At 53.1% G+C, this 27,915-nt stretch overlaps 10 protein-coding genes across 10 annotated transcripts; 4 read left to right on the forward strand and 6 right to left on the reverse strand.

Annotated features, from left to right (window-relative positions):
* Nucleotides 1-465: 465 nt before the first annotated feature.
* Nucleotides 466-3,822, forward strand: M409DRAFT_56485 (uncharacterized protein; the record flags this gene model as incomplete). The annotated part of the gene is made up of 3 exons (XM_033813308.1): nucleotides 466-1,060; nucleotides 1,111-1,329; nucleotides 1,382-3,822. The coding sequence occupies 3 exons, from the start codon at nucleotides 466-468 to the stop codon at nucleotides 3,820-3,822; spliced, it is 3,255 nt and encodes a 1,084-aa protein (XP_033665561.1).
* Nucleotides 3,823-6,708: 2,886 nt separating this feature from the next.
* On the reverse strand, nucleotides 6,709-7,299 carry M409DRAFT_67786 (uncharacterized protein; the record flags this gene model as incomplete). The annotated part of the gene is made up of 2 exons (XM_033817548.1): nucleotides 6,709-6,933; nucleotides 7,003-7,299. 2 exons carry the CDS (start codon nucleotides 7,297-7,299, stop codon nucleotides 6,709-6,711), a joined length of 522 nt encoding a protein of 173 aa, XP_033665562.1.
* An 873-nt stretch (nucleotides 7,300-8,172) lies between these two features.
* On the reverse strand, nucleotides 8,173-9,991 carry M409DRAFT_67787 (uncharacterized protein; the record flags this gene model as incomplete). The annotated part of the gene is made up of 3 exons (XM_033817549.1): nucleotides 8,173-8,201; nucleotides 8,258-9,873; nucleotides 9,933-9,991. The coding sequence occupies 3 exons, from the start codon at nucleotides 9,989-9,991 to the stop codon at nucleotides 8,173-8,175; spliced, it is 1,704 nt and encodes a 567-aa protein (XP_033665563.1).
* A 569-nt stretch (nucleotides 9,992-10,560) lies between these two features.
* Nucleotides 10,561-14,547, reverse strand: M409DRAFT_56488 (uncharacterized protein; the record flags this gene model as incomplete). Its single annotated transcript, XM_033813309.1, has 1 exon — nucleotides 10,561-14,547. One exon carries the CDS (start codon nucleotides 14,545-14,547, stop codon nucleotides 10,561-10,563), a length of 3,987 nt encoding a protein of 1,328 aa, XP_033665564.1.
* A 406-nt stretch (nucleotides 14,548-14,953) lies between these two features.
* Nucleotides 14,954-17,209, reverse strand: M409DRAFT_67788 (uncharacterized protein; the record flags this gene model as incomplete). The annotated part of the gene is made up of 5 exons (XM_033817550.1): nucleotides 14,954-15,636; nucleotides 15,695-16,842; nucleotides 16,902-16,959; nucleotides 17,009-17,040; nucleotides 17,115-17,209. 5 exons carry the CDS (start codon nucleotides 17,207-17,209, stop codon nucleotides 14,954-14,956), a joined length of 2,016 nt encoding a protein of 671 aa, XP_033665565.1.
* Nucleotides 17,210-18,381: 1,172 nt separating this feature from the next.
* M409DRAFT_25071 (uncharacterized protein) lies at nucleotides 18,382-18,904 on the reverse strand (the record flags this gene model as incomplete). Its single annotated transcript, XM_033807530.1, has 2 exons — nucleotides 18,382-18,574; nucleotides 18,633-18,904. 2 exons carry the CDS (start codon nucleotides 18,902-18,904, stop codon nucleotides 18,382-18,384), a joined length of 465 nt encoding a protein of 154 aa, XP_033665566.1.
* A 674-nt stretch (nucleotides 18,905-19,578) lies between these two features.
* On the forward strand, nucleotides 19,579-20,307 carry M409DRAFT_37022 (uncharacterized protein; the record flags this gene model as incomplete). The annotated part of the gene is made up of 1 exon (XM_033810658.1): nucleotides 19,579-20,307. One exon carries the CDS (start codon nucleotides 19,579-19,581, stop codon nucleotides 20,305-20,307), a length of 729 nt encoding a protein of 242 aa, XP_033665567.1.
* A 684-nt stretch (nucleotides 20,308-20,991) lies between these two features.
* M409DRAFT_56492 (uncharacterized protein) lies at nucleotides 20,992-22,518 on the reverse strand (the record flags this gene model as incomplete). The annotated part of the gene is made up of 1 exon (XM_033813310.1): nucleotides 20,992-22,518. The coding sequence occupies one exon, from the start codon at nucleotides 22,516-22,518 to the stop codon at nucleotides 20,992-20,994; it is 1,527 nt and encodes a 508-aa protein (XP_033665568.1).
* A 772-nt stretch (nucleotides 22,519-23,290) lies between these two features.
* Nucleotides 23,291-26,830, forward strand: M409DRAFT_56493 (uncharacterized protein; the record flags this gene model as incomplete). Its single annotated transcript, XM_033813311.1, has 5 exons — nucleotides 23,291-23,944; nucleotides 23,998-25,800; nucleotides 25,856-26,423; nucleotides 26,479-26,621; nucleotides 26,696-26,830. The coding sequence occupies 5 exons, from the start codon at nucleotides 23,291-23,293 to the stop codon at nucleotides 26,828-26,830; spliced, it is 3,303 nt and encodes a 1,100-aa protein (XP_033665569.1).
* A 481-nt stretch (nucleotides 26,831-27,311) lies between these two features.
* On the forward strand, nucleotides 27,312-27,857 carry M409DRAFT_25075 (uncharacterized protein; the record flags this gene model as incomplete). The annotated part of the gene is made up of 1 exon (XM_033807531.1): nucleotides 27,312-27,857. The coding sequence occupies one exon, from the start codon at nucleotides 27,312-27,314 to the stop codon at nucleotides 27,855-27,857; it is 546 nt and encodes a 181-aa protein (XP_033665570.1).
* Nucleotides 27,858-27,915: the final 58 nt, after the last annotated feature.

The raw sequence follows: 27,915 nt of genomic DNA on the forward strand, positions 1-27,915 counted from the left end.
GTTGGTGCCGTGCTGGATTAGAAGGGCGATTCATTATTCAGTAAACGAACGGCTCGCTCCTGGAAACACCCGCGCTACTACGGCAAGCATCACGCCCACGTCCGCCCAAAGCCCAAAAGAATCCATTTCTGCGCTTTCTCTGCGCTCGACCTTTGCTTGTGCGACGACCATCGCCGACGCCCCGCCTGCACTGTATCAATACCGCTCGCCACTCCACCGCCGTCCCTCTCCCCGCCCTTCGTCGCTGCCACACACCGCCGCTGGGGCACCCGCTCCTGGACACACTTCCGCTTCGCACCTAATATTGGAAACCTCGACACCGCTGCACCTTCTCGACTGACCGGCTACTGCTTCTTCTGCTTGCACTCTGCTCGCAGCTGCCCTTGGTCGACTCAAATGGGAAGCGCAGGCCCTACATCTTCGGTAGTGGGACTGTGCTCGTGACACAGGAGCACATCAGCAACCATGGCCGACCGGTTTGATCACATGCCGCGGCCTGGCCTCCATGCCCAGTCCTCGAACTCTGTACCGTCGACACCCTTCCAGCGGCCGCGAGATCTGACCAGGCGCTTTTCCCGCTCGCCTTCTCCCAACCGCGGCCTCAGCAACCAGTCCCCGCGATCCGTGGCGTCAGAAGCCGTGGGCAACAAAGCCACACTTCATCGAGGCGCGCCTGTCATTTGCAAGTTCGAGTCTGGTCAAGAGTACAGAAAAAGACGGATGCCGTACAATGAGGGTGGCGACCAAGAGCTGCGCCCGCCCAAAAAGGAGCCCAAGCGGACGTTGACCCCGAACGAGCAAGACAAGCTTAGTGGTGACATGCGCGAGCTCTATGATCGGTTATTGCCATCGCAAGAGAGTGAAGACAGGAGAGCACGGCTGATTGAGAAGCTGGATCGGATACTGAACGAGGAGTGGCCAGACAGTGACATCCACGTCAATGTGTTTGGGTCGTCGGGCAATCTCTTGAGTTCGACAGATTCCGATGTGGATATCTGCATCACGACGCCACTGAAAAAGTTGGAGTCGATGCATTCGCTTGCTGCGTTGCTCGACAAAAGTGAGATCATGAGGAATAAACATGCTCCACTGAAGCTGACTCGATTACAGATGGTATGGAGAAGGTGGTGTGTCGAGCTGCCGCCAAGGTTCCCATAGTGAAGTGTTGGGATCCAGAGTTGGAGCTCGCCATGGACTTGAACGTGAACAACCCGCTCGCTTTGCAGAACACCAGGATGATCAGGACCTATGTACAACTAGACGACAGAGTGCGACCTTTGGCAAAGATCATCAAGTATTGGACTAAGAGACGAATACTGAATGACGCTGGTGAGTTGAAACGGAGACAATCCCCCCACCCCCCATATCTGATCTTCTCTAGCATTTGGTGGCACCATCAGCTCATACACCTGGATATGTATGATCATCAGTTTCTTGCAAAGACGAGAACCGCCGATACTGCCATCACTACAGAAGATGGATGGCCATCGACGGAAGTCAGAGAGTGGCGAAACTTCTTCGTTCGCAGACGATGTGGAATCCCTCAAGGGCAGTGGAGCCGCCAACAAGGAGTCTCTGGGAGAGCTGCTCTTCCAGTTCTTTCGGCATTATGGATACGAGTTCGAGTATTCGAAGCATGTCGTCTCAATACGAGAGGGCAGGCTGGTGCTGAGAAAGGAGAAAGGGTGGGATCCGACTGACTATGGCGACAAGGAATCTCACAATCGATTGTGTGTGGAGGAGCCATTCACTACCGTTCGAAATTTGGGAAACTCGGCAGATTACTACGCTTGGCATGGGATCCATCTCGAGATACGGCGCGCGTTCGAGCTCCTTGAGGACGGTTTGCAACTGGAGAGGTGCTGTGAGCAGTATGAGTTTCCTCCAGAGGAGAAACCCATATTTCAGAGACCGCCGCCCAAGCCCAAGCCGACCCTGACGAGGAGTGCATCCCAATCTGGACAATCGAATCGAGAGCAAGGGTCTGGATCAAGACGGAAGAACAACAATCGAAATCAATCGGCCCAGCGACCTGGTGGACGGAGAGCGTCGAGTGGTGCATACTTCAGCAATCTCAACCGCAGCCTACCCTTCAGTCCGCCGATGGGTGGGAATAACGGCGACTATTTCCAGATGAAGGGCTCTCTACATGAGCAGCTGTTCCAGCAGTATCAATTCCTGCAAGCACAGCAAGATGCCCTGCGCGCGCAGTTGACTCATCAGCAAGCACAACAGCATGCCCAGGCGCAAGCGCGAGTCGGCGATTTGGCCGTATCCCAAGGGTCACCGCGCCCACGGCCCTACCTCAATGGAGTGCCCAGCCCACGTATGATGGACAATGCACCTCAAACGGCACCGCTGTTACCAGGCTATCTATACCACTACCCAGGTCGCATGCATCCACCGCCTTCTCCCATGTCGCAGGCTCGATCTCGAGAAAGCGGCGGCACGAGCACGAATCCATCTTCACCATCTTTGGTGGCTGCAGTTCCAGCTCTGCGCAGACAAGCGCATCGCGCGTCAGTGCCTGACGGTGCAGCTAATTCTGTTAGGTCACAGTCTCAGCCAGGCCGCACACTGCCGCACCCACTCGCAATGCAGCAACAGGCCCATCCTGGATACGATCCATCAGGCGCTCTTGGTCCACAGTATCAGGTCCCTCGTTCGGTGTCGCAGATGCATCCGCAAGCCCATCAAGCGATGCAATATCCATACCCTCACTTGTCGGCAGCGCATGCCAATGGGCATGGCATCGATCCGGCGCTGCCCAAGGAGTACGTTGGCTACTATGTGCAGTCACCTCAACTTGGACCCCAGTTCGCAACGGCCCCTCAAATGCCGCCTCCACCGATGCAATTGCGCGATCCACCATCGAGGCAACGACGGGTGACGCCTGATCTGATGCCACCGATGATGAATGGTAGGCATACCTCTCGCTCACCATCGCCGCTCGGTCACTTGCGCAGCTTTTCGACTACAGCAGACCGGCGAGCAAGCCAACCTACCGTCATCCAAAGCCCACCAGGCGTTGACCCCAATTGCATGAATCCACCTGCCCCAGCAACACCGGCGGAGACCGACATTGGGGGACCCATCATCGTGAATGGATCAAATCGAGGACCTGCGCCAAAACCCACAGAGAAGGCTAATGGCGTGCATACGCAGGGTCAGCAACTTCAGAATGAGGTTCCACAGCCATTGCAGCTGGACGAGAATGCTCGTTCAAAGCCTCTGCCTCTACGTACCGACTTTGCTCCCACGACGCCAGATGGTGCGAGGAGATCATCTTCACCAAGACTTTCGCCGACCTCCCAGCCCAAGCCGGATCGTCACGTCCTATCACCGAATGGAACCATGAACGGAGACCATTACCATGAGAGCACACCCATCACCAGTGCTGCACCGCTACTCTCTCCTGTCGCAGAGCTGAGGACACCATCTCCGACGCACCAACGTGGTTTCGACCCACAGCAAGACTCTCCTGAAGCTAATGGCGGCCTTGTCAAGGCTGCCAAGATCGCCAATGCGAAGCAAGCTGCCAGGCAACTGGGCGAGAACCAAAACCCCGTGCCAAGGACGGATTCGAGACATGAGCGCAGAGGAAGTGCACCGATTCCTACCGCCAGCAAGCCTGCTCAACCGATCAAGTCATCCACACTCCAGGCTCCTGGCCCACTCGCCAACAGCAACAGCCAAACCTCCTGGCAGCAGGTACCGAAGAAAGGCCACAAGAAGAACAAGTCTACCACGGGCGCCAAGTCTTCGAATGGATCTGGAGGCCAGCCTATGCCGGCTAACGAAGCCGAGCGGAAGGGCGGCTAGTGGACACGACTTGCTTGGTTTCTCTGCAACAACACGACGACACTACATCGAACAAGATAAAACACAACCCACTACACACACGGCACCGACTTCTCTGGACCGCTTCCTTCCACATGCCGATACACCACGACGACAACAACAAAATACCGACTGCGAGATCGAGAACAAACGACCCTGCACAATTCCTGGACATGAAACTGCCGCATCCCCCGCGGACGATCGCGACGACTTTGGAAGCTGCTTCCTGCGGGGGAGAAAGATTTGTGACATGGGGATCGTTGATCCAACGACGCGTAAGTTTTTTCTCTTTTTCCTTTTCAGCGGCGGTGGTTTGCGGGGTTGGGGGGGCAGCGGATGCAGGGGGTTGCTTGCGATGGAATGGGATGCGAAAGAAAGTCTTGAAGGTCGACGTACATACATTCTTGTGTGTGTGGATAGGCTATGGTCGGGTCGGGTTAGGTCAGGTCGGTCGGTTGGTCAGGGGAGTTGTTGTTCATCAAAGCGGTCATCACAAAATCGGGGATTGGGTTGGTGTCGAAGAAGACGATGGTTCTTCTTGTTGTGAGATATGAGAGGGCCGATTGATGGATACGAGGCATTGTTGTAAAGATATCCAGGCTAGACCCAGTTCTTGGGGTGGAAATGAGAAATCCTGTGGATACACCGAGTGAACGTCGTGTCAAGTGAAGTGAGTTACATGTCGTCTAGCTCAAGTGATGAGGAGGCCGACATTGCGTTGATCGATTAGTACGTACGCCATCTTCTCAAATGGAATCGAATTCTGACCAGTACGCAATAGACATCCCCCCTAACCAATTAGACGACCACATCCGTCTCATCACTCCTCATCACTATCCTCCTCCTCCAACAACTTCTTCAACTCCGCATTCGCGCCCAAACTCCACTTCCTCACCGCGGCATAAAGATACTCGACAATACACGGCGCCCAAATCGTCACACTGATCAGCTGCGAAAACGTCCACTGCACGCCTTGCCGGATCGCCGCCAACTCGCCATTCGAGATGAGCGTGTAGATCATGAGGCCCGTGATGCCGGCGAAGGCGGCTTCGGCGAGTTCGAGGCGCCAGGGGTATTGTTTTATGCTGAGGATGCGGTTGTGGTAGGCGTGGTAGTGTCGGATTGTGAGGAGGAGGGTGGTGAGGAGGGAGAGGGCTATGAGGGTGCCTTCGAGGGGGGTGTTGGTTTGGGCTTGGGGTTCGAGGCAGTATGTGCTGGGATTACACGTGAGCATAGTCTACTAGGTCGTGGTGTTGTGAGAGGTGATGGCTTACGCTGGGGATCTCCCTCCGCAAGCCGGTAAGTCGTGCTCCATGGGCGACAGAACTCGCAAGTTGTTGAGGGGCAGCCTCGTCTGGATCCATACCACGAAGGAGATGGCGATGGCGATGATCGAGAGGACGGTCGTGTACCACGATCGTTTGTTCCATCCATGCAGAATGTACAGCCCAAAGGCTATACACACGATTCCCGTCGCGGCGATGTCCCCCAGCAAGCTGATGGTGAGGTGCATCTGTTGATAGCTCTCCGACTCGAAGACACTGCCGTTCCCCGAAAGGGAGGCTATAGCGGCGGCTTGGAGGGTGATGGAGTAGAAAGCTTGAGATCGTTGGAATTCCACCAGGCCGCTGATGAGTGCTGCTTGTTGGTGGGTTGCTTTGAGACGTTCTTGCACTGAGGCGGCGGCTTGACGGGCTCGTTTGAGGCCTTTGAAGGGGGCGTAGATGGCGAATGTTCCGGCGCGGATCCAGCTGGCTAGGAGGCGCGTGTGGATGTAGGCGTAGATCAGGATCGCGAGCTGCATGAAGTAGCCGACGTATACCTGTGTGGATGCTGGTGTCAGTGCTGAGTCAAGGAGTTCGAAGACTGGAGGGAACGTACGCCAACACCACCGACGTCAACGTTTGGGGAGGCTTTGAAGTAGCCACATGCCCCTTTGATGAAGGTTCCTGGGTCGAAGTGCTATGTGGCAGTCAGCTTCTGTTGGCTGATGCCTCTCTGAACCTGTCAGGCGTCAAGCCCCTGAGACGAAAGAGCTCAGATGGAACACAAGATCACTCGTCCTGCTCCAAAACCGAGACCAATCGAATGCGTACTCACATTCACCCCATACTGATAACATCCCCCCTCATCCGTCTCCTCAAGACAAAACCCCCTCATACACGCATCAATCGGCTCCATCACAGCCGTCAGATTCACATCCCTCGTATATCCCATCCCCAGCACCGTCTCCTCATCCCGTTCACTCAAACCCCCAGTCTCCAGCAACGTCGACACCGCACCATAGCTGAGACAATTATGCAACGTCGCCATGGAATCCTAAACCGCAGAAGGTTGTTGGCATGCGAGGGTACAGTTGCTGGCGAAATGGCCCGCCGGATCGGCGAAGTCGCAGCCATGGCGGTAGAGCGGGAGGGTGGTGATGGAGGCGTTGAGGGTCGCTGGGGCGGAGTGGGCGGTTTCTTGGAGGGTGAGGATGGGTTCTGTGTTAATTATGAGGTCGAGAGATATGGGCATTTTGCATGGGATGATATCGACGATGCTGAGATCTGTGAGATTGATTCTGAGCCTGGACTTACATGAATGACGTCCTTCTCCAAGAATTGCATCGACGACTCGATGCAGATTGTCCGATCGATTGGCAGAGTAGCAGTCGCTATGGCGGGGAGAGAGTGTAGTTCTTACCATTTGACACACGGCTGCCTTTCGGCAAGAGCGATGTTCCAAAGCCGGGATCATAGCAGATATCTCCCTCAAGGCCTGTAACACGACCGAGTATTTACAAAAAGAGGTCAGCCGTCAAGTCCTGACAAGCAAAACGTACTCACACGCTGTGACCAAACACTCTCAAAAAGTTGCCTCTTCTCCTTATACGAAAGCCTTAATCGCCACCTCAAAATCCCCATCCACCAACTGCATCGCCTTCTTTCCATCCTCTCTCGTCGCCTCAGGCGACTTGGCCAACAACGCAGTCGACAAATCATTCGTCAACTTCCTCAGATCCTCCATGTCGCCAGACACAGTACCCTGGAGGCCGGCGGATTTCAGTTGCTCTTTCTTGGTTTGGAGGCTGGTCATGCAGGTCTTGATGTTCTGAACGTCGAATGTCAGTCAAAATTGCCTCGTCTTATTGTATGTTTACTGTGATAATTGGAGACTTACAGGCTCGAGCGTATCAGTGATGTACTTGATAATCCCCCTCGCTTCCTCCTCGGTCACCATCTCACTGGCGTTGGCATCCTTGATGGCGTCCTTGATCTTTTGTCCGAGCGCAGCCTCGTCGTTGGAGATGCTGTTCGCGGCGAGGAGTCCACCCTGGTAGCCATCCACAGTCGCCGTGAGCTTCTGGACTGCGGCGTTGATAGTTTCGAGGTTCTGCTGCGTGGACGCGGCGTCTCGGGACGTGAGGGCGGCTTTGGCAGACTGGGCCAATTTGCTGAAGTTGCTAAGACGCATCATCTTGGCGGTGTTTTGTTCGGGGAGTTGTGCTTGTAGTTGTAGTATCGTAGTCGAGGTCTTTCGTTCTCGTGAGTGGCACAGTAGTAGTTAAGTTAAAGCTCTCCTCCCACCTACGCCGGCGGCTTGCCTGCTATTATACCATCCCAGCTCCAAGAATCTATCTTGCTGCCTCACAGAGCTAGCCAATGCAATGCCGTACCTACCTAGAGCAGCCTCGGTGCCAGCGTGAGACTACACCGATCTTGACGAAGTTTGGACCGCGTTGGAAGGCAACGAAATAATCATGTCTATCGTGGATCGTCAGAGGGGGACCAAACCGAGGCATTCCCTTGGAAACTCAATTGCGCCAAGCATCATGTGCGTTGAGGTGGAGGGTCCCGGGTTTTGTGGTAGACTTTTCTGTAGCGTTCGGAGAATGACTAACGGCGCTTCCATTAGCTGCAATTTCATTATTTAGACTGAGCCAGCCTCTCCTCTATCGACATCTTCTCATCTTTCGGATCTCGCCCTTGGAGATAGACGATTCCTGGTGAAGACAGCAGAAACCTGCCATTCTTAGGGCGTGTAGGTGCGTGGATCGCAGCACGGGGCCGTTATGTGGTGCAGCAACGGGGTGTGTATTGTGGTGCGAACGAAACACAAACGCATGGACGTGCAACGTGACCACGCAGAGGAGTCCAAGTCGATGAAGTGGAGTCAATATGCGGCACAAACCATCTGCGGATCACCTTTAGGCCCAGATATCGGTTGACCTTGCAGTCGATTCATTTTCATATCATTCTTCATGCTGGTCTGTTGTACAATCAGTAACTGCAGCTAGGTACAGTCAAGATATACCTACACGCCTCGCTCATGCTACAAGACCAAATACATCTAGTCTTCGTCCCAGTTTGGATTCGGGCCTGTCGAAGGGTTAGTAAACACAGTCCAACTGGAAGACAGCTCATTCATGACTTACCAGGTGGCTTGGGCCCTCCAGCTTGTCTCGCGACAATAATCTGATCCACGCTCAATACGGTCCTCGCCGCATCAGTCGCCAGCTTGATGGCCCACGACTTCGACACCATCAAATCGAGAATGCCCTCCTCTTCAGCATCAATTGTGCCGTTGCCCTGGCCGGAGCTGGTGTCGATATCAACACCAAGACAGGGGATCTCCTCGTCGTCTTCATCGCCCTTCGAGCCGTTCGCTTGAGATTTCGATGTTGATGCGGCGCTGTGATGTGCGGTGTAGAGCTTTGCAAGCACCTCAGTGGCGTCAAGACCAGCGCTCTCTGCCAGCGTCCGAGGAATAACTTCGAACGCTTCTGCGTACTTTCTTATCGCGTATTGGCCCAGCCCGGAGGTCTTGTCGGCAAGAGCAGTGATGCGCTCGATGAGCTGCATCTCTGCGGCTCCGGCACCTGGTACTAATCTCGGGTCTCTCGTGATGGCCTTGAAAACGTTGACGCCGTCATCGACAGCTCGCTCGACGTCGTCCAGGTGGTTCTGTGTTGCTCCTCTCAGGACAAGCGTTGCCGTCCGTGTCTGCTCGTTCTCTTGTCTGAAGACCGTCACACGATCGCCTCCAATCTCCAGAGTCTCCACAATGTCGACGTTGCCCATCTCATCTGGCATAGGCGCGCCAAGACGAGCAAGAGGTGTAGCACCCACAACTCTGCATAACCGTCTGAGCTCGAACTTTGACAGAACCTTGATGACGAGGATGCCGAAGCGGTTGAGGTAGTGTAGAGCGAGCTCCCCGACCGTCGCACCTGCAACGACAACCCGCAATCCAGAATCGTGAAGCTCCTTGATTGTGTTCTCCATCTGTTGCTCCTCGCCCTTGGTGAAGTTCAACAGCTCCTTACTGTTCTTGATCAGAACCGTACCCTTCGTCTCGGTCTGTGAAATGTCGATCGGACAGCTGAAGACACCAACCTTGGCCTTGGTCGCCTTCTTCACTGTGCCATCTGGCTCTCGTCCAAACACCATACCCTTGACCACCTTAGACTGCTCCAACGAACCACCCATGATCTTCACCACCCGAATGTTGTCCACATTGAAGTTGTATGGATTCTTGGGCAGCACCGCAAGGACCGCCTCAGCAACCATCTCCGCCAGCACATCCTCCGAACCAGACTGCTTCGCTGCAACGACCGTCCGAATAGCCTTGGCCAACTCCTGCTGATTCCGGATATCCTCCACTCTATCAATCTCCAGCTCCTCCAGCGTCGACAGCGCAAACTTGCCCGCACGCTCATACCCCTGCACAATCTCGCTCGTCTTCAGTCCCATTCTGATCAATTCCTCCGCCTTCTTCAGCAGCTCTCCAGCCAACACGATCACCAAGTTCGTCGCATCGCCCATCTCAGCTTCCTGTTGTTGCGAGGCCATGACAAGGAGCTTGGCAGCGGGATGTACGACTTCGAGTTCGCGCAGGATGGTCGCAGCGTCGTTGGTGAGGATCATCTTTTGGAGATGGTTGATGACGATCTTGTTGCGGCCGTAGGGACCCAGCGAGGTCTGGACGGTCGAGGCGATCGTGCGGCAGGCGTCGATGTTGCGGATGACGGCGCCATCTTCTGCGTCGTAGCTGTGAATAATGTCAGTTGCTGGTATTTGATGGAATTGTTTGCGATTTGAAGGTCGTACTTTTGGTATCCTGGCTTGAACAGGCCCTGGTTTGGGGCGTTGGGTATTGAAAGCGACATGTTTGTGTATCCCTAGCTTCTCCGTGTTGTTGCCTTCGAGAGTGGTGAGGAGATGGGAGCTGTTGGGTGTTTCGTCGTCTGCCTACTCGAGATTTTGTCCAGGGAAACGCGCCGCGTTTTGACACGAAGTCATTCTCCAAAAAGCGGTGGAACTTCTGGCCAAGCCTTGGGCTGTCTCGACAACCGTCAACACACAGTCCACAGATGACAGAAAATATTGGATGAAAGGCGATATATTTTAGGAGCCTCATAATTATATCATACAGTCATTCGTATGGCCTGCAGTGTTCTGTTGAGTACAGTATCCTCATCTAACTGCGTCACGTGCTTCGACCGTCAAATTCACATGTGAAAGACAAGACCCCTGCGGCCTGAACGCCAGCGCTATGCATAGAACTCAAACGTCTGTCTCGTTTACCAAATATCCTCAGGCGCAGTATCAAGAGTATGACTGAGTCCTCCTGTGATCATCCTCTGAGGGTGGTGTCCTTGAACCGTTGTGAGGACCGATAGAGTGAATAGACTGCTCCGGGTCATATCTGACCTGCAGCATCGTTGTGAAGGGACCTTCATAGGCTGCTCTCTTCTTCATCGAAATCATGCACCACGCTCTCATTGATCGGTGCAGGCTGCCCTGAGCGAGCTTCTCGCGCCCTTTTTCGGCGGGGCACATTGGCGAGCCTGTACCTGAAAGAAGCAAGCTTACCATCAGGCATAACGACATCCCGTCTAAGGAAAGCACGGTATTGCTGGACCCAAACGGCATCGCGAGTGACATCTGCTGTCCGAAGACCCTCATGCCGTGGCCCTTGGTCCCAACGGATCTCTCTCGCAACGCGCATCCTCGTGCGTCTTAGTCGCCTTCGCTTTTCAGGTGAGACCGCTGAGGTTGCGGCTTCGTGGAAAGGCGAGGCGCCGAAGAGCTGGGCATCAAGCTCTTTCCTGACATCGGCATTGATCACCGGCTTTCGCGATTCATTTGCCAGTTTGGAGATGAACTTCACCAGGTTCCTCCCGAAAACTTTCGCTGATTGCCTCTGCTGCGTGCGCCGCTGTGAGCAAATCAACCGCCATTGTCTGAGTTGTGCTCGAAAGTGATTTGGTCGCATATTCGGCTTTCCCGTGCGACTTGCACCAGATGCTTCGAAATGCGTTGCACAGACTTTGAGGGTGTCGAGGAATTTTCGATCGATTCGCATGTCATTTTTTAAGACGGTTTCAACTGTCCATTTGATGCCTTTCTCAGACCTCAGAGCCGCATACCCTTTGATGAAGACGGTCATGGCCACAATGTCAAACGGCTCTTTCTGAATGCGTTCCGATCGGCTGAGGTCGCTCAAGAGGTTGATTCCGTACTCTGGTCGGTGGTTGTTGATCAGAATGTTGGCTGCTGTGACGCCAATGTGATTGTTCATGGGAAGTCCGTTCGCTTCGTTTGCACGATCCCAGTCCATGACCATCAGGCGTAAATTGTTGACATCCTTCTTGTCATCTGCATTCAAATGCCACATATGATGAAGAAGTATTGGCTGCACTGCACTAGAAGTGTCCATTCCAGCTCGGCGGGCTTCTGCAATGATATCTTGGGCTTCAGCTCGATCGCCGCGACGTAATCGAAGGCTCGCTTCCACAGCCGTCTCAAGTGCCTGTCGCGATATAGGCAAACCTGCAGGCGAACGAGAAGAACGGAAGATTTCCAAAACCTCCTCGTAGTGTTGCAGCGAGAACTTTGTCAGCATTTCTCTTTGGATACGCTGCGCTGGACCTTCACAAGGTCGGCCAGTTTGCAGATCTGCTTCAAGGTCCATAAGATACTGTGAGAGTTCACTTTCTTGCTCAAACATCTCATCATCAGGATTCTGTGTGGGAGAAGAGCCAATGGTCTCGGTAACATGTCCATCGCTCTTCATGTCAGAATACGAAGCCGTAGGATGATCCGAGGGAGCATTTTCGGTTTCAAAGTCGCGCATCAGGTTCTGGAAAAGTTCGTCCACAGTCGGCGCTTCCAAGGGCAAATTTCCTTGCGATGCTTGACGAGATGGTACATTGCCCACCTGATTAGTTTGAGGCACCAGCCTTGTCGCACCACTGGAGTCTGGCACTTTTGGAAAGGGCCCATCAGGCGAAGCAAAAGGACGCTCATTGAATGGACGAGATATGACACCTTCCAAGTGCTGAAGAACATTCAAGTTCTTCTCTGCCTTCTGAAGAAGTTCGCCCTTGCCTTTCCGCAGGTCGTATGTATTAGCTTCAAGCATGACACGCTCGAATTCAGCCGCGTCGAATGATGGCACTAGCTGCGTGATCTTGCGACAAAACCACATTATCAAAACGTGGGGAGGCCGTTGGTCAAGATAATATGCGTTCATCAGGCTCGCCGCAGCCCTCACGTCCATCTCAAATCGGTGACCCATCGTTTTTAAGTACCTAATCCAGTGAGAGACAAAGGACAAATGCTTCTTGCGAACGAAAGCTCGCAACACGATTTGCGTCGTCGCCCAAGTTGGTACGAAGCGGAGCTTCTCGATGAGACCTGTCACAAACTTCCATGTGTCTGCTGGATTATGGCGATGTGCGAACCGGCGGATAATGTTTTCGAAGCACCGGGAAACGGGACCGTCCTGTACAAATGTTCCCGAGGTTGCCATGAGATCAACAAGCTTTCTGACCCTCTCCCATGCGTTCTTTTGTGCCAAAGACACTGCTGCCATTGACAAGGTTCGGGATGAATGTGGCGTGCGCTGATGAAGATCTGAGAGAAGTCGAAGCGCTTGATCGGGACGATTGGCAGCATTACAAATGTCGATCATTGCCGTATCCAAAGCAAATTTCAGTTCCTGTGTGCCATTGTGAAGGGCAAAATCTCTTGCAGACCGGTATTCCTCCCAAACAACAGAAAGGTCGTGATTGCTGCTCCACTGATCCTGGAGTTGTCTGCTGGTTCGAGCCTCGAATAGGGGTTGGCGGTGCTCTTCCGGAAGTGTTGAGTATAGTTCGTCGAAGAGGCTTCTTTGCAGAGGCCGTTTTCTATCTCCAATGCAGGCTCTAGCCACAGCAGCCCTTGCCATGTCACTTAATTGAAGGACCAGGTGGTCGATTTTACAGCGTACATCTCCAGGGTGGAGGAAACGTGAAAGCTCCGCGAACGAGTCCCGCTGGGCGCACGCCAAAGCAAATCGTTCCAGACGAAATAAAGCATCATCTGGTTCATAGCGCAACGCATGCTCCAGGTGGCGAGACGCAGTCGCAAACTGACCATGCATGAGAGCAGACTCGAAGACCTTGCTTCGTATTGCACCCAATCGCTGGGTCTCGTCATGTGCAAGCATTTGGATGATCCTGGATGACCTGAACATCTTCAACACCACCATATTTGTCCAACGATGCGCACGTGGGGCGTTGTGTGAATCCAGCAGCTTGTCAATGGCACCATCAAGGACATCTAAGATTTCCTTGAATTCGCTAGCTTTCACACATTTTAGAAGTCGATTATAGCGGGAGACCACGGTGAGGTCTAAGTCCCAGGACCCGCTGTCCTCAGCCACCGTCAAGCAACTGTGTATTCGTTCTGTCGTCTCGAGGCCGCGGAACTCGTCTGTCTCGAACAGTTTTCTATAGAACTCAAAAAGCTCTTGGTGGTCAAGTCTGTCTGCGAGACCCCGATGTGCATCGCAGATCGCAATAAAATGCGCGGGCTGGAGGGCATCTCTGGTGGCCATCCACCGAAATAGGGAATCGATCTCCACGAGTGTGCCAAATTTGATGGCATCCAGGAAAAGGACGGATGCCATCATTGTTTCAGTAATTCCATTCGAGCTCCACGGTTGCTTCTGAAAGAAGAGGTCGATATCCAGGGAGAGCGATTGCGGTGTTACTGACTTCCGTCGACCGCGAAAGCTCTCTTTCGGCGAGTTTTTCAGCATGTCTCTGAAGTGCGAGGGCATGTCATTCTCCATTGCCTCTTCCACTTGCTGCACGAAGCTGAGTCGACTTCCTCCGTGTCTCCCTCTTGAGTATACATTGATCAACGCGGTTGGCGCTTCGACCCGTCGCAGAACACCATGGTTGGTAGACTGGTCGGACACGAAAGGGTTTCGAACACGCTCGGTCTTTGCTTGGTCTCGAGCCGACCTCCGTCGCTTTCGAGCACGTTTGTAACCCCGCCAGGACAGTTGCTCATATCCTCGCTCAACCGCAGACGGCAGATCGCTATCACGAACTGGTCTTCTTTTCCATCCATTGACGTGTTCGCCTTGGACATATTCGCCCTGCTCACCCTCCATCTGATCCAATGGCGCGTATTGCATCAGCTCGTGTTGCGAATCCCCAGACTCATCTCTCCTCGCCGCCGTCGCCGCATTATGCACATATCGCGGACTCTGCCGTATCCTCTTCGCATTATCAGCTATCTTCTGCACGATCTTCGCCTGTCTCCTGCGCTCCTCCGTGCAGAGCGTTGCGATGCCCACCGCGGTTCCAGAGGAGATGTAGGCGAGTTGGTAGAGGACTTTGAGAGCGGCCTTCGAGGGCACCGGTCGTCGAAGGTTATTGAACATTGCTGCGCCATGGTGGCAGTCGCTTTCAGCCGCGATGCATTCGTGGGGAGGGTGTGTTTTCGTGGATGAGGGGAAAGTAGAAGTCCTCGCGTGATGTATCTTTCGATGAGCTTCAATCTCCCTTGAATTAAGGTTCGAAATGTACAAGGATTACGACTTAGCGGCGGGTGTAACCGACCAGGACGACGATGCGGGCACTACTTCGAAGTCCACATGTCAAGATATTTATCGACGTGCTCCTCACAGAGATCTGTAAGGAATTAATTGAAGATGTTACATTCGAGCGATGAGCCCAAAAAACCTTACGCTGTTCCATCAGCTACGCATTGCGCCTTTTGACAAGGGGTATCTTCTACTCCGTGCCATGCATCACCAGAATAACAACCTCGACATCAATACAATTCTGCTACCGAAGACCGTATAGCGGTTCCAGTATCTTCCAGCTCCACTCCGCGATCCCATCAAGTTGCCGGACATCCCGGACCCATTCCAACATCAGCGACACTGTCCTTTTAATCTCTTCTTGGTCGACATGCTCCTCGCATATCTGCTTCAGACACTCATTCTCCGTCGTCATGCGGAGGATCAAGAGAATGCCCATGAAATTCTGTGTCCAGGCGAATAGATGTGGGACGAGGCGTTTCTTGTTCTTGGGAGGAGCCATGGCGATTGGCCACAGCAATGCTGATTTGATTGCTAACGCGCAGCAATTGCAGTCGTCCTCGGTCATCAATTCTGGAAAATGCAAGGCCTTGTAGACGAACGGCCGGTACATCATGAAGCGGGCATAGTAGAAGCGAGTTCGCAATTGAGCTGTGACGAGGTCGAGGTTGAACTTGTGACCGATGGGGACGGGACCTTGATCCGGGGCGAACAAGGCTTCGTTCGGTCGTCGGACAGTTGTATCATTGTTCGGGAAGTCGAGCTTGTCGTGGTCCTGCCACTGCAGTGGGCGAGGGAGCAGTGACCGCCATGATTCGAGCTGCCGGGACATCTCTCTGATGACCGTCACAGGCGGACCACCATAGTCATCAGCAGACTCTGCTTGATTGCTGGATGCTGTGATGCTGTAAGCTTCGATCATCAAAACTGCAAGAACGAGACTGACCTTCGTGAATCACTTCATGGATCCTTGAAATCAATCGACGTAGAGCAATCATAGCAAGGAAGTGATATTGAAAATGAGACCTCTCGCCGTCGCCCGTAAAGCCTGTTGTCGTCGAATCCTGCCCCTCGTGGAAATATGGTAGAGGCACTGTGTCTTCGAGCTGTTGAATACCACTCTGGGGCAGGTCAAGGTCCAAGTGATACAGATCTTCGCTCAGCACACAAGTCCAGTATGCTCGCTTGATGAGGTCCCCGTGCGGAGTCTGCCAGTCATGATTCTGGCACTTCATCAAGACTTGGCATGCCATGGATGCCGTGACTGTAGAACGCCAGAAGTCCAGGTGCCTCGCTGTTGCTTCGTAGTAGGTCGCTTGGAGAAGCATGATTTGCACATTTTCGAGTGTGTTCTGAGTTGCAATAAACCCCAGCCGCCGCCGAGCCTCATTGAAGATCTCAATTCCTGGCGGTCGTTCCAATGTCCCACCACGAAAGCCACTCGGAGTGCCATTGACCATGCTGATAGACCGCTCGAACACGCCTTCGATAGCAAGCTGGCCCAGTGCGAGCACCAGCAGCGCAAGCACGCTGTTTTCGTCACCATCACCGAAGCCGTCCTGCAAAATGCCCGGCATGGTTTGCGACATGAACAGTTCCCTATTGAGTACGGGTGCCAGCACATTAAAAGTATTGAAGTACGCTTCACTATACTCTTGCATCCTTTGTACAGTCAGAGTCGTGAAGGCAACCCTCTCAGATTGATTCTGTCCAGGAGAGCGCCCACTCAATTGGAAAGTGGAGAGGCCGACTCCTGGAGCCAAGATTGTCTTCTGGACGGACATCTCCTGTCTGATGAACCATGGCGTCCCTTCTTGCAAAACGAATTGGAGGTCTGACGCGGCGCTGATGCCCGAGTTGATTAAGTGAATGTATATGCTGGGCCACAGAATGATCTTGTGCGGAACAGTCAGGTGATGATATCCTTGCTGCAGCTCAAGCGTAACCTGTCCAGCACCGTAACCTTCGGTCCGATGAACTCGATTCGAAGAGGCTGATGAATGGCTGACAGAAGCTCTGGGACCGGATGCGTTTGTTTCTGGGGTTTCAGCGCTGTTTGACAGCGCAAGATTGTCGAACTTGTTCTCGAGTCTTGTCAATGTGTCCAGGATATGGACCATGGTCTTGTCTTTCCTGCAGAATATTAGCATTCACTCAAACTTTTAGCCGCAGGGGGGAAGAGATTGGCCTACTTTGTCGGCAGCGGTTCCCGGTAAACACACTCGACGTTCAACCGTCTGCAGAGGCCACCTAACAGCTGGTTAGCTAGTCATCGTGGTGAGAATTGTCGTGCACCTACATTTCGGCCGTTGTTCATCGCATTTGCTCTTTCTGAAGGGAAAATTAGCCTGTGAAACAAGTGCAGCTGGCGGCATGGCCGGCCTGTGGAGAAGAAGCAAGCAGACCTATTTCGACATGTTTGACATGCCTGCGCTGCGATTGCTGCGCGTTCCCGCCTCTGGGCGCTGTCCGCAGACTCGAACAGGCCAGATGAAGCCATCACACGGTCCGTTTCGGGGAGGAAGAGATCGAAGAATGTGTACTGCAGAAAGGTGTCCGCGCGAATGCGAGACTTCGCTATGTCTGGCTCTGAGAGATAGCTCGTGTAGTGGCTATGCTGGTGGTGCGATCAGCATGGCTGGAGACGGATGTTGAACAACTCCAAATCCTGGTGGATTGCTGCATCGAAGTGGCAACTTCTTCACGGAAGATAGATCTCAACAGAGCACAGCAGTCGCGCCAGGTATTCAAAGCACAGTAGGATACTGGCGGCCCGAGTGGCACATGTCCTGGTTACTTGTGTGATCGAGTGGGCGATGGACTGTTCGCATATACAGCGAAGGCGAGAACTTTATGCTGGCAGTGTCGGTCTCAGCGCTTCGAGGTGAGTTGTGGAAAGTGCAACAAGATTTGAAATCGGTTGATACTTGATCGCGTATTCGTGGTTCCAGGCTCGCAATCTGTAGATCCGTGATGTACACTTGTGCTTGTAGATTGTCGACGTTGCGCCAGCAAAATCGAAGATCCAAGCACAGCCACACACGCAAAGCCCCAATGAGGCAGGAGCAATCACATGACAAGGTGTCACCACGTCTTTCTTTTCGACCTCAGCACTTTTCGAACCTCAACCCACTTTCTATGATATCTGGAACATTCGCTTACCACTGTTCTTGCAGTACGTTGCAGTCTTTGGGAGAACCTGTCCTTCAAACGAGACAGATATGGAGAAAAAGACGATGCCTACCTCACGTTCACTTTCACATAGTCATGTTCTAGACGATATTCTCCCAAACCTTATCGCACGACGCTTGCCCCGAACATATGGATACAGCACTCCGAGCAGAATCTAATTAACCTCGTGCCTGACTTGTGCTGATCGTCCATCTCTTCGACTGCCGATTTGCTCGATGTTGACACTGCCGGCCGCTCAACCAAGCAAACACTTTGGGAATAAGTTTAGTTGGACTCGCTTCAAGAGTCGTGGCGTGTATACGTCTGCACAGAGGTGTGCTTGGGCAGCAAGCAGTTCTCATTCGTTGTTCCTCGAACTATCGGCATGGCAATCTTCCTGATTAGATAGTCGTAATAAGTTAATGCCATGGCCTTCGTGCGCATTATAGAAGCTCTGGCTCACAAGACCAGCAAGAACTTCCTCTCCTAGCAAATGCCATCTCATTCATCCAGCTTCTCCAACAATTCGATCGTCTCTCCATCTGGACCGATCATATAGATGGCAGTCCAGTACGTACCATCACCACGACGAATCCTCTGCGGACGATCCACTGCTTTCCAGCCCAGCTTCGTTGCTTCCTCAATGAGCGCCTCAGTTCCCTTCACGTCAAGCGCAATGTGAGCGCTTCCAACACTAGACCGCTGTGGTTAGACCAAATGATTCATACTGGCTCGACTTGGGGTGTACGCACTCGCATCCTCTGGGTTTGTATACCTTGCGATCAGCAGGCGCTGAGTATTCTAGCAACTCTATTCGAGTCCCATCTGGCAACGCAACCATAGCATTGTCCATGACGGCATCCGTTACGCCGATGACATTGAGCTCCGGGCTCATTGCCATGTGATTGCGATAGAGAATCTTGCAGCCAAGTAGACCTTCCCAGAATTTGAGCGATTCGGCAAGTGAGCTGACAGTGATGCCAGTGTGATTTGCGTTGTTGATCGTGAAGCTGTGGGTCGACATGATGATGCTGCTCTTCGAACTCTGTCTTGTCGATGTTCCATCAGATGAACTAAGTGGACATATCCTTGCAGATATATGTGATGAGCGAGGCCATCATGAAGCTCGAGTCTACTCGCGCTGGCAGCCACAAATGGTAACCCGAACTCGATTGGATGCCTCATCTGCCTCTCAGGGCGGCTGCTTTAGTAAGAGTACGTTCTGATAGTACCAGACTTCTTGGTCCTAAACCTTCCTTGGCTCTTTTATGCAGCATTTCCAATGGCCTTGCTTAACAATAGCAGGTTAGCCTCTTGCAGAGTAGCATGCGGTGAGCAGCTGGAGCTTGAAGAACCGCGTCGATCTCGCGTTTTGGTCTGAGATTTTGGATGATTTGAACGGCAATGTCGCGCAAAGAGAATCGGCAGCGCCGCAGCATAACATTCTGGCGGAGCCAATCATCGCCGCACCCAATGGAAATGTTGACGAGATCGTACTTGTGACGATGTTGATGTTTATATCGGAGTGAAGACAGAACAAGAGGTGGAAGAGCGAGATGCGGTGGCACGGACCAGCGCACGGGCATCAAGTGAAAGTCAAAAGTCGTCGCAAAGAAGACCTCAGGCTCAATCTTCAAAGATCAGACCTTCCACCTCTCCGCACCAACCACACTCAGAGCCTCAAGCAGCACTTTCAAAATGGCGCGCAATTCAGAAAAAGCGCAATCTATGCTCTTCCGCTTCCGGGCGCAACAAGCACAAGACCTAGGCATCCTCGACACCACACGAACCCGCCGCCCAAAAGCAATCTCACAACAGGACCACATCCCCACCTGCGAGCGATGGCGCGGTACAGTGCTCAAGGAAATCAGTCGCAAAGTCTCTAAGATCCAGGACCCTGCGTTGAGCGACTATCAGATCCGCGACATCAACGACGAGCTGAACAAACTCTTTCGCGAAAAATGGCAGTGGGAGTTGCGGATTCGAGAGCTGGGTGGGCCGAATTATATGCGCGGGGGTGCGAAAGTGATGGATGACGAGGGGAGGGTGATCGATGGTGGTGGGAAGGGGTATAGGTATTTTGGAAGGGCGAGGGAGTTGCCTGGTGTGAAGGAGATGTTTGAAGCTGCGACGCAAAAGCCTGAATCGGAGAAGAAGGAGACGAGGCATGATTTGCGGTTGAAGGTGGATGCAGGATATTATGGATACAATCTGGATGAAGAAGATGGGTCCTTGCTGGAGTATGAGGCACAGAAGGAGAAGGAGGCATTCGAGACTCTGATGGCGGAGGATGATGTTAAGGACCCGGAGTGGGAAGCTCTGCCCGGAGATGCTGGAGATGGGGTGCCTTGGATACTGCCCACTGTAGAGCAAGTGGAGGCAGAACTACTGGAAAGGCGGAAACGCAAGCTTCTGGACAAGCTCTGATCCAACGCGATATCTTCAAGACGACGTGGGATGGCGAACGTCAACTTCGACCCGATGTGGATGCACACACAGAGGGACCACAATGCTGTCAGACACGTTGAATCACAAAAAAAGGGTTGCAAGAAAGATCACCGGACCAAAAAGCACACGTGGAGTGGAGCTGGTGATCCTCAACATCGAATCCACGAATCGATCTCCACAGCACCGAAATCGCGCGCGTCCGCGCGCCCCGGCTACTCAACCTCAACCGCTCAGGATTTGTTCCAAGCCCCAAATCCTTTGGCCGCGAAGCGAGCAGTCGATCAAGAAAGACAGGCGCCGCAACCCTGTTGACTGCAGCATAAAGGATTGCTCTCTGACTGGCATCGATACAACGTCGAAGGTTTCAGGGCTGGTGCAGAGTGCAGGATCTTCACATGCAATTCGCATTGCGTCTTGCATGCAGCACCGCTCTCTGAGGTCGGCAGATAGAGATCGATAGGATGAACAATTCAACGAAAGAGATGCAATTCATGCGGACGATCCTCTGCCTCTGGAGTTGCGTTCGTTCGCTACTTGCAGAGACTGTAGTGGCTACGCAGTACCGTTCCCCTGCCTCACTGTATACTTTACTTGGGACCTGATAGAGAGTCATTGTCTCACCTCCACGACACACTACGCCAGCACAGTGGAGTGAGCTCGTCCTCAATACTTCGTCTCCTTAATCCCAGCCGAGTACGCATCCTTATCCAAATGCTTCGTCATAACCACACCCTTCGTACCAGGATTCTCCGCATCAAAGTCCAGCCGTTCTGGCACCTCCATCCCATCTTTCGCATACCTCGACAAGACAGTCACGCTTTGCCCATCGCGATAGAGCCACAGGTCACCAGTCTCCTTCTGCCACTCGGTCACTCTTTCGCGCATTTCAAGCAATAGCTTCTGAGACTCCTCATCCTCCGCCAAATTATGAATCTCCTCCGGGTCGTTTTCGAGATCGTACAACTCCTCCGGTGGCCGGAAGATGTAATCCTTTAACGTGCGATTTCCTACCTTGACGGGAGGGTCCATGTTACGGATTTCTTCGAAAGCGAGACTGGCGTATAAATCTGCTGCGAAGGGAAAGTCGAGTCGCCAGGCGATGTTGCGGTGGTATTTGTACTGCTTGGTTCTTAGAATTCTGGTGGGCCAGTAGTTTTGCATTTCGTGGAAGGTGTGGGAGCCGTAGACTTCGTGTTGCCAGGTGGAGGCGTCGACCTCGTCTTCTCGATCTATTATGGGGAGGAAGGAGCGGCCTCGGCGTGGTGGCGAGAGGCCGTCTTTGCCTTTCATTGCTAGGTCGAGGCCTGCCCAGTCTAGCATTGTTGGGAGGATGTCGATGAAGGAGATCATGTTGGGGTTGACGGCGCCTTTCTTCGAGCCTGGATGGCGGACTATGAGCGGCAAGTGAATCCCAGCATCGTATAGTGTGGTCTTCGAGTTGATGAAGGGGGGTCCATTGTCGCTGGTGAAAATGACCAGAGTATCCTCTGCAAGACCTTGTCTCTCGAGAGCGTCAAGTATGAGTCCTACACCGGTATCTGTCCTGTTGATAGCCTTGTAATACTCCTTGAATTCGTACCTCGTTTGAGGGAGCTCGTTGATCCAGTGAGGGATCTCAACGTCCTCTTCCTTTACCTCAGGGATGGAGATCCGGTCACCGTACTGCTCAGGTACATTTCCAAACTCGCCACGAGTCTGTATGTCACGATGAGGATCGATGTAGCCTACAGTCAAGAAGAACGGGCGGTTGCTGTGTTTGGCGGCCTTGAAGAATGCTTCGCCTTCGTCCGCCGCCCACGCCACGTCGCGCGTATCGCTTTCTTTTCTGACCTGCCATGGGTACACTTCAGGTGGCCCGACGTGAATCTTGCCAACAATGCCAGTTTGATAGCCGGCCTGGTTGAAGAGGAGAGGCGCAGAATCTACGTGGTGAAAAGTCTGGAAATGTGACCGGAACCAGTGAAGGCCGTACTGTCCATTCTCGTGTGTATGCAGACCCGTGTAGATTGTCGAGCGGCTGCCACTACAGGATGCGGTACTGGCAAAAGCATTGTCGAACCTCACGCCTTGGGCCGCGAGCTTGTCGAGGCTGGGCGTCTTGATGGACTTGCAGCCATAGCAGCCGACGTACTTGCCCAGGTCATCTGCAATCAGCAGGAGGATGTTCTTGTGCGGCGATGACGATGCCATAGTCCTGCCGCCGTCGTCTCTTTCTCCACCAGTCTTTGAGTGCTTCGCTCCATTATGGCTGAGAGGGCCTCGCTGTTGGCCGTCGTTTAGCGGAGAGTTTCGCTAAAAGACTTGGCGTTCGGGCTGTGGCGGGGCGGCGTGATTGGTCTTTGATACCTTGTTCAGACGTTACCTCTTCCTCTGACAACCCTGAGGCCCATTGACTCTCGTTCATCTGTCCAGCCGCAGCACGATTGTTGTCAAGGTGAATGCACAGAAGGCTTCTACGCTGTCGAAGCGTTTCAGCTGTGTTTCCCAACGGCGCTGGGCGTACGGTGTCGCTTTGGGAAGGCCGAACCCAGCTCCAAATGCTGACTAGCCTCCTGAGACCGAAAATGCCTCATACTGAGATGTAAAATCACGCAGCCCATTCGGCTTTGGCTTGCAGGCTGTGCCTTTGCCAAGCGGAGCTGCCATTCCTCGCTTCAAAGCCAGAATGCGGCGAGGATTCTGTGTTGGGCACGCGGACGCGAGCTAGAGCATCGTCAGTGGTACAGCGTGACGAGCTGCGTCGTTTAAACCATCATTTCGCGTGTCGATGGCACATGAGCGAGCTAGCTGAGCTAGATCCTGACGATTTCCCACGTTGCATCTCGTTTTGCACGTGCAAACCGCCGCCCTCGCTATATAGAGCCCCTCGCATTGGTTCTTCCCTTCTCTTACTCTCTCCTTCTGCCTTCTTCTCTCTGCTCACTGTCGGCGCCTGCCCATCGCACAAAGGAACTTCCGCAAGATGGGCGAACCCGAGCTTCCTTACCAGCTCCCCAAAGCGCATACTTACGCCGTGGACGAGCTCGAGCGTGCGCCTGAGAGGGGTCGTGTCACATATGCCGAAACCGATGCTCGCCCCAGGCGCGTCAACACAACGGGTGGAGGACGTTCGCGACCTCGCTCCAGCTCCAGGGACTCATCATTATCCATCCGCACGGCTCGCAGAAGTATAGATCCTAGCGTTGCCCTCCCGCCACTCTTCAAGACCCTCTCGTTCGGCATCGAAGAGCACAAGCGGAAATCTTTTGCTGAAGAAGGCCAGAAACCTAGCAAAGACGAGAAGAAGCAGAAAACCAAAGAGATCGACTTTAAGGACATCGACTACCACACCGCACCGACAGACGAGCTTCTTGCCCGATTTTCGACTTCCCGCACCAACGGTCTTTCCAGCGCAGAAGTTGCGCAGAAGCTCAAGACTTTCGGTCGCAACGTACCCTCTCCTCCACCATCAAGATGGTTTCAGAAGCTGTTCGGATACCTTTTCGGAGGGTTTGGTTCCATCCTCTTCATTGCCGGCATCCTGGTGTTCATCGCTTGGAAACCTCTCGGAAACCCCAACCCAGCTGTCGCTAACCTTGCACTGGCCATTGTTCTAATCGTAGTATGGGTTATCCAGGTACGTTGAAAGAAGCGATGGAGCGAGACAAGCGACATGCTGATAAGACATAGGCTTCTTTCTCCTGGTGGCAGGACTTCTCAAGTTCAAGAGTTATGGCATCGATCACGAAAATGCTACCTGAAGACTGCCTGGTCATCCGAAACGGTTCTCAAGAAAAGGTGGATGGCAGGGACGTGGTACCCGGAGATCTCATTCGCATAACGATCGGTAACAGGCTGCCAGCCGATGTTCGATTCGTCGAAGTCTCCTCTGACGCCCGCTTCGATCGATCCATCCTCACCGGTGAAACCGTTCCACTGCTCGGCTCCGTCGACTCAACAGACGTCAACTTCCTGGAAACGGCAAACATTGGCCTTGCTGGCACGCACTGTGTCTCTGGCTCTGCTTGGGGCTTAATTGTCGAGACTGGAGATCGCACTGTTTTTGGACGAATCGCCAAATTGACCTCAACGCCAAAGAAGGGTCTTACACCCTTGGAGCGGGAAATCTACTATTTCGTCGGAATCATCGTATGCTTGATGTTGACTATGGTGGTCGTCGTCATCATCCTCTGGGCTGCCTGGCTTCGACAAGACCATCCAGACTTTATCTCAGTATCTGGGTTGATTGTCAGCTGTGTGAGCGTAGCAGTGGCCTTCATACCAGAAGGCCTGCCAATCGCCGTTACGGCAAGCTTGACGATCGTGGCGAATGTCATGAAGAAGAACAATGTTCTCTGCAAGAGCTTGAAGACCGTGGAGACACTGGGTGCTGTCAACGTGATCTGCTCGGACAAGACTGGAACTCTGACTCGCAACCAGATGTCGGTCACAGATTTCCTGGTTGGCAAGGATGCTGTCTCCGCTGTCGAAGCTGAACAACGCTACAAGACCAGCGAGGGACTTCGTCAGCTGGCCAATGTCTGCGCTGTGTGTAACGAGGCCGAATTCGACGCATCGACTATCGACCAGCCCATCATGGACCGTAAGGTGAACGGCGACGCCACCGACACAGCCATCTTGCGCTTTGCAGAATCAATGAACCGCGTTGTGGACCTCCGCAGCACATGGCGCTCTATCTTCAAGGTCGCATTCAACAGCAAGAACAAATTTGCTATCAATGTCGCCAGGTCAGAGACTTCCGACAACCCTCTTCTGATGATCAAGGGAGCTCCTGATATTCTTCTTCCGCGTTGCACGGCGTACATTGACAGCGATGGATCAATCACCCAAATGACCGAACAAGATAAACGTACCCTCGAAGGCATGAAGGATTACTGGTCATCGCAAGGCAAACGTGTCATTCTCCTGGCTGAACGTGGACTCGACATTGAGAAGCTACCGTTCGATCCCACGGAACAGCCAAGAGAGTACGAGCGTGATATCATGGCCCGAGCTGGCGGTGATCTGGTTCTTACTGGTCTTGTTGGCATCGTCGATCCACCGCGCGCAGAGATTCCTGAAGTCGTTTCTACCCTACGAGGCGCTGGAATCAGGGTCTTCATGGTGACGGGCGACTTCAAACTGACGGCCGCGGCCATTGCAGCAGAATGTGGTATCATCACAAACCATCCCAAGCACGTCGACGATGTGGCATCACTTGCTTTCACAAATGGCTACCTGGAAAGCGCTGGCATTCACGAGACCTACTCATCATCATCTGAAGAAGCCAAGACGACCAGCATTGTTCTTTCCGGCGCGGACATTGAGACCCTTGACGATAGTATGTGGGACAAGCTCGCCTCGTACGACGAGATCGTCTTTGCGCGAACCACGCCAGAACACAAACTTCAGATTGTCAAGGAGTTCCAGAAGCGTGACTTGACCGTCGGAATGACGGGTGATGGTGTGAACGACGCTCCGTCGCTCAAAGAGGTGAGTTATGAGAAGCTTGAGTTTTGATCATTCGCAACTGACTTCCTACTTACAGGCTGATATCGGAATTGCAATGGGCTCAGGCAGCGACATCGCCATCGAAGCAGCCGACATGGTCCTCCTCGATTCTTTCGCCGCCATTGTCGAAGCTGTCAAATATGGCCGAGTCGTCTACGACAACCTGAAGAAGACTATCACCTATTTACTCCCCGCTGGCAGCTTCTCGGAATTTTGGCCCGTCATGACCAACGTCGCCTTCGGCCTGCCGCAGATCCTCAGCTCTTTCTTGATGATAATAATATGTTGTTTCACGGATTGTGCTGCTGCGACTGCGATGGCGTACGAGAAACCTGAAGCGGACGTCCTCCATCGCCCACCACGTAACGCGAAGAAGGACAGACTGGTCAACTGGCAGCTGGTCCTCCAGGCTTACGGCTTTATCGGTATTCTTGAGACTGTTAGTGCCTTCTCGATGGCCTACTGGTATGCCGAGCGCCAAGGCATTCAGTTCTCGACTCTTTGGTTTGGTTTCAACCAAGTCCAGCCCGGCTTTACCAGCGACGAGCAGCAGGAGATCTTGAATGTCGCTAGCAGCATCTACTTCGTGACGCTAGTAGTCATGCGTAAGTAATAATCTGACGCAGAGCAATGTTCGTGATGCTGACATACCACTCTTAGAATGGTTCACCCTGTTCGCCGTCCGCACTCGCCGCCGATCCGTCCTCAAGCAGAGCATGAACTGGTACCTGATCCCAGCTATCTGCTTCGCGCTCGTCTTCGCCATTTTCTTCTTGTACCTACCAGCTTTCCATGGTTCTTTGGTAAGTCCTTGCAACCCCTTCCCCAACCAAAACCCCCACCAAATAACAGCTACTAACTTCGTCTCTCTCCACAGCAAACGGCAGTCATCCCAGCAGAATACTGGTTCCTTCCCATGTCCTTCGGCATGGGCATTCTCCTTTTGGACGAGACGAGGAAGTTTTTCGTGCGCAAATACCCCAAGGGAATCCTCGCTCGGTGTGCGTGGTAGGGAACAAAAGTGTGCAATCTTTCGGGCAGTGAAGGGTGCGCGGGGCTTTAGCACACACCCTTGGGTATAGAGTACTAGCGAAGGTGTTGGCGGTTGTTGTGAGTCCGTTACCTGAGATTTTGGTTTTTTTGAGACTTGTTATACAGAGATGTGAATGATGAGTACAGAATGAAGGCTGTTACAGCTGAGACTTGTGCAGGTACCCTCGGATTTCTGCTCAAAGTGGAACCTCTCTCCCTATTACTCTTAAGCCCTCTAAGCAGCCTGGAGTGCAATCAGCAGCGTAATCGCTTACGAAAAGGCAGAGAGACAGTAGTTCGATTCGTTCCACTTTGATCGGACCGAGGAGGGTACTTTGCACAGATCATTTGTCAAAGTCGTTCCTTCCATTGGGGTATCAGGCCGACGCCATCTACCAAAACACAGCCGTCGTGACATTGTACAGAGTTTCCTTGACGAACAGGGAGTGACTCAAGATCATATGGCCGCTCAACGTCCAGATCCCGCCGTAGTTCAACAGAACCTGTTGACTTTCTTCGAGGACAGCAGCCTTCAGCTTGGCCTGATCTCCCAACTGGTGAAGACGTGGAGAGACAAGATCGATGGCAGGCTACTGTACTCCTGGTGTGCGATGATATGTCGCATCAAGATCATGCAACCCACCTTCGAAGACCGACTCCTCGTCTGTCCAGCTGGCGACATTGACGCCGCCATCTTGGTGATGCTGCATTACCCAGTCACGAAGACGAGTCGATCACGCCACTACCAGAACACTCTCGACCTTCGGCATATCTGCATACGCACCGTAAATGGCAAGCTCAACCTCTCTGAGTGCCTTTTGATGGACATCGTGCCATTCTGCATACAACGCCGACCAACAGAGACGCGACCGTACATTCGCATTTTCCACGAGACACCGGCAAATTTGGCTGAATTTGACCGCTTTACGAGAGGACTGCTTGAGATTAGCACTGCGAGAGTGGTGCTGACATGCGGCACAGAGCCATCGAAGAAGTTGCAACGATAAACCGGTCTATGCTCCTCGACAACGATGAGATAGTCGACCTCGTCGTTGATGCGCGTTT

The sequence above is a fragment of the Zasmidium cellare genome (genome assembly GCF_010093935.1).
Source record: "Zasmidium cellare ATCC 36951 unplaced genomic scaffold M409scaffold_25, whole genome shotgun sequence".
NCBI lineage: Eukaryota > Fungi > Ascomycota > Dothideomycetes > Mycosphaerellales > Mycosphaerellaceae > Zasmidium > Zasmidium cellare.